Source organism: Molossus molossus, unplaced genomic scaffold (genome assembly GCF_014108415.1).
Source record: "Molossus molossus isolate mMolMol1 unplaced genomic scaffold, mMolMol1.p scaffold_m16_p_2, whole genome shotgun sequence".
Taxonomy (NCBI): domain Eukaryota; kingdom Metazoa; phylum Chordata; class Mammalia; order Chiroptera; family Molossidae; genus Molossus; species Molossus molossus.
The window spans coordinates 15,940,456-15,948,178 of record NW_023425355.1 but is presented as its reverse complement, the minus strand read 5'-3'; the positions used below and the strand labels follow the sequence as shown (position 1 = coordinate 15,948,178).

The window sequence follows — 7,723 nt, the reverse complement described above, 5'->3', positions numbered from 1 at the left end:
CAGATCAAGGGCTTGATAATCTGATGTTCTTTTTTTATTAGCACAATATAAACAGCGGTTTCCTTATGAGTTTTTCGACTCTTCTCAAGGTGTTTCTTTCTGTCATATCCTGTTATTTTATGTTTCTATCTGCAGCTTCATTTAACATTACTAAAATTTTGTGTTCGTGCAATTTTGTCTCAATTTGGTAGCCAAATTATGAATTTTTAAAATTAAATTTAAAATGAAATAACCCCAATTGAATTTAGTTCTTAGAAAAGTTGCAAGAATGCTGTCTAAATTCAAGCAAAGTGTTGAAAATACTCCCACAAATGGGACATAGGTATTTCCAACCATCATCAGTTGTTATGATCACCGCCCTCATATAATGGTGTGATCTCAAAGGATCATCCAAAGCTCGCCTAGTCAATTTGTCTTCACTTTGGGTTCGTGGGGCATCAAGAGCAGGTCTCACAAAAATCTGAAGTTCCTCATTCTTTTTAGTATCATTTGATTTGCTCATCATTTTTAATGCCATTCTCTTACTTGGGGGATAGTAGTGGTGCGCCCTCGAATGTCTTCCAAATATTATGCGTCTTACCCTCTGGTTGAGAACGTTTGGGCGAATGACATGTGCTACATATTTTTGCTTGACACACGTGGTATTTTGAGGGAGATGTCTCTCACACAGCTGCTGAAGAATCATTCTTCTCCTCTCATAACGGTTAATAAATGGGATTCTCCATGATATTGAGAACTGGAATGGAATTTTGTAATTTACATTGATATAACAGATATCACTAGTTTTCCTCTGATTTTTTTCTGTGTGGAATCTTGCTCTATTAGTTAAGGGATGTGTTCTATTAGTGTTTGCTAGTGGTGCGTTCGGATGGGTAGGTCTCCTTAACCCTGACATGTGAGAGGTCAATTTTTCAGGAATGGGAACCTGATGTAGGAGGGATTCTTCTTCTTTTATATCTTCTTGAGGATTTCTTGGTTTCTTTTCTACTTCAAGCTCCTGTTCTTCTGCTGGTTGAAGAATAGCATGCTCCTGGGAGGTAGGCATGTCTAGCTCCCTGTTCATTGGGTTGCTTTCAACCTCAGAGATCATACTAGATTCAGCAAATGAAGGCTCTGTAGCTGTACTACTGTCATTTGGAGCCTCATTTTTTGAATTTTTTAGAGCATTATCAGCTGGATCACTTTCTTCTTTAGTAGGAGAAGACATCCTGGGTTCTATTTATAATAAAACAACAAAGATCTATTAAGCTAAGGAATACTTTAATTCATAAGAAGTCGGCTATTTAGTCCTGGCAAAAAGCATGTGGATGTGTTATTCCTGAGTTTTTCATACTTTAAATATATATTTTTCCCCCACACCTTTAATATCAGATTCACAGACCGACAAAATAAAATAAGGAAGAACCAAAACCAAGGGCAAATATAACTCCTATTGAATAGGTGTTCTCATTACTTAGTCTGAAACTTATATAAACTCATAACAAGATAAATTATCATCTGGTTAATATCAGAATGTACTCTCTCTACGCACTAGAGTGCATCTAATTCCCAATAGTCCAATCATTTCATTTGGATGGTGAACTAAATACAATTTTTATTTAATAAGATAATTCCAAATTAATGATCTGGGATTTTAAAATGAGACTAAAGTACAATGTATTTATTTTTACGAATACACATGTTTAGGAAAATGTGGAAATGAAATGGTTGCATTTGCATGAAGAGCAAGCTATTCTTCCTTGGGAATTTATCCTTTGTTTTATAAGTTTATCTGTTCTTTCTGAGCAATATCTATGCAAAGAGCAACAGTTATTAAATGTATGGGAGGGAAAGGCAGATCAGGTAAGAAGTAGGAATCTCAAGAGTGAAGTCCAAACTGAATCATTTTATTAAAATTCCTTTTAAGATCACCATTTTCTTTCCATTCTCATTGCTTCAGCAGTAATCAAGCTGATAATCACATCGTGCTGTTTTACTGCTGATAGTACCTGCTTTTTCTGATTCTAAACTCTTGGTTTACTTTTGTCTTACCTATTTCTTTCTTCATGCCACCTATCTGCTCAAACACCCAGACACCAGCAGCAGAAACTAATACTCTGAATGATATATTCCCCTTCCTCTCTATGAGGGGACTTAGGACAATCTGAGTGGGAAGATTTCTTTAGAGTAGGAAAATATATTACTTTAGAGTAGAAAAATAGAGTTTCTTACTGAAGGCAGGAGACTAAAAAAAAAAAAAAAAATCTGATGAAGCTGAAAAATTAAGAAGCATGGCTTCCATTGTTCATAGCTAGCTTTATAAGCTACCCTAGACAGAATTTATGGATAGGTCACTTGGATTTAAAGAAGTGACATCAGCCTTTATCTCTCATACTGCTGTCTTCAGAGACCCTCCATACTCGAACCCTACCTCCTCTGATTATCTTTCTTTCCTCCATTTACTCAACATTCTTTTTCTGTTTTAATAGTGCTGGTCTTATTATTATTTCATACTTACATTTAACTTACTTTTTTTTTCTTCAAAATTTGATATTAATTCAAGTGTGACTATTTTTATCTCAAACAGACTTTATTTATTTACTTGACTGAAGGCAGTGATTACAATGAGATTTTATTCAGTATGTTCCACTTTCTAGTACTGTTCTACTAATGTAATGGAATTATACTCCTTTAGTCTTTCTGCACTTTTAAGCACATTATTTCTTGACTTCTGTTACCATATGATAGTTTATTATCCTTCTCCTTTTTTATCCTTATTCAATTAGTATTTTTTACTTTGTTTTTATTTTTCCTAATATTTAGGAAAAATATTCAAGACATTTCTTGATACTGTAGTCTACTTTTTAAAAAAAAATTCTCTTATTCAGTGTTGTCATACACTCCCTAAATTTCAAGGAGAGGGTCTTTGTTGAGCTTAACTGAGTTTGATCTGTTTGAGATTGTCATTTAGAGAAACTATATTACCAAGCATTTCGGCATCAGCAGAGTTATAATGAAGGTGAGAAAGTAAACAATGCATACATTTTAGGAGATGTCCATAATAACAAAATTGAACTCACTAAGTTTGGTTGCTTCTAATAAGGTTGAGATCCAAAAATTTGGTGGGAACTGGAGTTCCTGGTGGTCATCTAGGTCTTGTTAGATGCCCCCTAAAATCAAATAATGTTATTTCCATAAAACAAATGCAGACTAGTTAACTCTTGTACCTTCTATCTCCAAGTAAAGTACCTATTCTGATTTGTCTTTAATAAGGTCTTTCACTTACACGTCCCAAGCTAACTATAAGATTCATTGGTCACTTCTACATTCTGCACTGACATTTTATATAAGATATATATAAGATATAACAAGGGCATATACTCATAATTATCATATATATTAATGCTATTAGAATATATTAAATTGTCAACAAAATTTAAGATATATTTGAAATCTTGCTGTATCAAAAATATGTATACTTAGGGCCATTATTGTTCATTTAAAAAATATTTCCTGCCCTGGCCGGTTTGGCTCAGCGGTTAGAGCGTTGGCCTGCGGTACAGAGAGACCCGGGTTCGGTTCCTGCTAAGGGCACGTACCTCGCTTGCAGTTTGTCCCCGGCCCTGGTTGGTCGTGCGGGTGGCAACCACTCGATGTGTCCCTTCACATCGATGTTTCTCTCTCTCTCTCTTCCTCTCTCTCCCTCCCGCTCTGTCTGAACAAAAAATGCAAAAATGTCCTCGGGTGAGGATAAAAAAAAATAAAAAAAATAAATAAATAAAAAAGATTTCCTTTTTGGAAAGCTGCCAGGATCCCTGTGCTGGTCATTTCCCCGTGGTGCAGAAGCCATCTTTCACAGGCAGCGCTTTCCCAAACCTACAGCATTAGTTTGGGGGGATCAATAGCCCCACCCATTGAAATCCCTCTTGCCCCTCTCCATGGAGCTTGACCCCTGTTTAGGACTACAGCTAGAGGCTCATTAAGTGACTGTGACTAACAGGCAGCCTGCAGGCAAGAGATGGATCTCTGGGTGCTTTGAGTCTTTGCTTGACTTGCTCCTTGGCCCAGGCTAGTAAAAGCAGGCCCTGGAGCACAGCTTGGTCCTTTCTACACACACCCAGGCCCAGTAGAGGGAGCCACAGGCTGTGGATTGCTGATAGCTCCCAACAGGTTGTTCTGGGCCAAGCATGGACAGTATCTGACAATGGTCTGTACTAGAGTCCCTCCAAAGAAGCCCAGACCAGCACACCCAGTGGCCAGCTTCAGACAACAACATAGCAGGATTAGTTTCACAAACAGCATATCCACAGGGAAATATTGGCAGGCACCAAACCCTGCTGAGGCAAATTTCACTTCTTGTGATCAACAGCTGTACAGCAGCCTGCACACTGTGTTAGGGGTTGAGTCTCACTGTCAGCTAGCTGGAGGGATGAGCCCATGCAAAAATGGGCTGATAGCAATCAAAACTCAATTACAATTGGAAGGCTTACACAACATGCTCAAGGGACATTATTAGAGCACCCAGGTCTGGTGATCAAGGACACTGCATAACTAGGTCCCACAGGTCACCTACTACATCAGGCCATCCTACCAAGACTGGGAATCACAGCAGGTCTACTTAATACATAGAAACAAACACAAACTGGGAGCCAAAATGGGGAGACAATAAAACAATCCCCAAATAAAGGAATAAGAGAACTCGCCAGAAGAGCTAAATGAAGTGGGTGGAGGTGAGCAATTTATCTCACATAGAGTTCATAGTAGTGATTATAAATATTCTCCACAGCATGAGAGAGGATATAGAAACCATAAAAAGAACCAGTCAGAAATGAAGAGTGCCATATCTGAAATAAAGGATAAATTGCAAGGAATAAACAGCAGGTTCAATGAACCAGAGGAATGAATTAGTGAACTGGAAGACAAGGGAGAAAATAACACCCAATCAGAGCAGCAAAGAGAAGAAAGATTTTAAAAAGGAGGATAGTTTAAGAGACCTTTGGGACAGGGGTTGCTTGAAGAAGAAGAAGAAAAAGAAGGAAGAGTAGGAGAAAAAGGTGGTGGAAGAGGAGGTAGAGGAGGAGGAGGAGGAAAAGAGAAACATAGGTAAAAAAATAAGATGGCAATAAATATATACCTATCAATAACCACTTCAAATGTAAATAGCTTAAATGCTTCAATCAAAAGACATGATTGGTGAATGGATAAGAAAATAATACCCATGTGTATGCTGTCTTCAAGAGACCCACCTGAGAATGAAAGATACACACAGACTAAAATTAAAGGTATAGAAAAAGATATTTCATGCAAATGGAAAGGACAAAAAAGCTGGGTTAGCAATAATTATTTCTGACAAAACAGACTTTCAAACAAAAGCTATAGTAAGAGACAAAGAAGAACACTACATAATGATAAAAGGATCAATCCTACAAGGGTATATAACACTTGTAAACATTTATGCACCCAACATAGCAGCATCTAAATATGTAAAGCAAATCTTGATGGATATAAAGGGAGAGATTGACAGTAATAGAAATGCAGTAGAGGATTTTAACACCACATTGACATCAATGGAAAGATCTTCCAGACAGAAAATCAACAAGGAGATGAAGGCCTTAAATGACAAACCAGATCAAATTGGTTCAATTGACATCTTCAGAGCATTCCACCCCAAAGCAGCACAATATACATTCTTTTCAAGTGAATATGGAACATTTCCTAGGACAGACCACATGTTAGGATACAAAACAAGTATCAATAAATTTAAGAAGATTGAAATGATATTAAACATCTTCCCTGACCACAATGCTATAAATCCTGAAATCAATCACAAGAAGAAAACTGAAAAACACACAAAGATGTAGATGCTAACTAACATGTTACTAAACAATCAATGAGTTAACAATGAGATCAAGGAGGAAATCAAAAGATACCTTGAAACAAATAAAAATGAGAACACAACCACCCAAGATCTGTGAGACACAGGGAAAGCAGTCCTAAGGTGGAAAGTCTTAGCAATACAGGCCTATGTAAAGAAACAAGAAAAAGCTCTCAAAAAATATATATGTAACTTTATACTTAAAAGAACTTTAAGTATAAGAACTTTATAAATAAAATCAGAAATAGCCCTGGTTGGTTTGGTTCAGCAGTTAGAGCATCGGTCCTCAGACCAAAGGGTTGTGGGTTCTATTCCTGACCAAGGGTATGTTCCTGGGATTCAAGTTTGATCCCTGGCCACAGTCAGTGTCATGCAGGAGGCAACCAATCAGTATGTCTCTATCACATTGATGTTTCTCCCTCTCTCTCCCCACTCTCTCCCTTCCACTCTATCTAAAACTCAATGGAAAAAATACCCCGAGGTGAGGATCAACAGAATACAGAGCCTAGAAATGAATCCATGACTTTATAGTCAATTAATGTTTGACAAAGGAGGCAAAAACATACAATTGACTAAGGATAGCCTATTAAATAAATGGTATTAGGAAAACTTGATAAATAAAAGCAAAAAAAAAAAAAATTAGACCACCTTTTTACACAACAATAAACTCAAAATGGATTAAAGACGTAAATGTTACACTTGAAACAATAAAAATCCTATAAGAACACCTTAACAGTAAAATCTCAGACATTTGTCGTAGCAGCATTTTTTTTCCTGATATATCTCTCTGGGCAAGAAAAACAAAAGAAAAAATAAACAAATGGGATTATATCAAATTAAAGACCTTTTACACAGAAAAAAAAATCAGCAAAATGAAAAGACAACCACTGAATGGGAGAATCTATTAAACAATGATACACCTGATAAGGGGTTAATATCCAAAACTTATGCAACTCAAAACCAAAAAAACCCGAAACAATCCAATTAAAAAATGGCAGAAGAACCTAAATAGACATTTCTCCAAAGGGGACATACAGATAGTCAATAGACATATGAAAAGATGCTTAATGTCACTAATCATCAGAGAATTTTAAATTAAAACCACCATGATATATCACCTCACATCTGTCAGAATGGCTACCATCAATAAATCAACAAACAACAAGATCTGGAAACAGCCCAAGTGTCCATCAATATACGAGTGGTTTAAAAAGCTGTGGTATAGAACTTCCGGACAAGACGGCGGGAGGTAAATGCGGTATCGCGTCCTCCCACAACCACATCAAAGTTACAACTAAACTAAAGAACAACCATCATTCAAAACCGCCTGACATCAGCTACATGGCAGTCCTACAGCTACGGGATGACAGCAGCAGCCACAGGAGACTGGCAGGAGGGCGGAGGGGACTGACTGGGCCCACACCCACGTGTGGCAGATAAAAATCAGGAGGACACCTCGGCTGGGAAGGTCCTCCCTGAGGACTGAGGGGTCCCTGTCCCACACCAGGCGCCCCGCTCAGGGTCTCAGTGCCAGGAAGAGAATCCCCATCACTTCTGGCTGGAAAACCAGCGGGAACTGAGGCTCAGGGAGGCTGAGGCGGCTGGAGCCCCAGGCAGCTCCTTAAAGGGCCCGCGTATGGACTTCTCAGACTCTCTCCCTCTAAGCTTGGAGGGGAGGCAGCTCGAGGGGCGCCAGAGACATAAAGGGAAGAACTGAGCTGTTTGGCACTGGAGCGAGGGCTGGAGAGGGGGCTTTCTCCGGGACAAACGTGCTGTCAGAGGCCTTTGTTCCTTTGGTGAGCCCTTCCCGGGGGTGGCAGACAGCTCCCATATCTGGGACTCCAGCAACCTGGCTCACACTGGTAGCCC

The 7,723-nt window shown here is 38.5% G+C and overlaps 1 protein-coding gene across 1 annotated transcript; it reads right to left on the bottom strand.

The window, feature by feature from the left end:
* Nucleotides 1-244: 244 nt before the first annotated feature.
* Nucleotides 245-1,207, bottom strand: CPXCR1 (CPX chromosome region candidate 1). Its single transcript, XM_036271148.1, has 2 exons — nt 894-1,207; nt 245-839 (listed from the first exon to the last, which is right to left on the bottom strand). Exons 1-2 carry the CDS (start codon nt 1,205-1,207, stop codon nt 245-247), a joined length of 909 nt encoding a protein of 302 aa, XP_036127041.1.
* Nucleotides 1,208-7,723: the final 6,516 nt, after the last annotated feature.

What these genes read in the sequence shown, in the direction of transcription:
- CPXCR1 (XM_036271148.1), bottom strand. Translation starts at nt 1,207, where the DNA reads ATGTCTTCTCCTACTAAAGAAGAAAGTGATCCAGCTGATAATGCTCTA. An exon ending in GAAAAATTGACCTCTCACAT is followed by an intron (nt 840 to 893) that starts GTCAGGGTTAAG and finishes AAACACTAATAG; the next exon opens with AACACATCCCTTAACTAATA.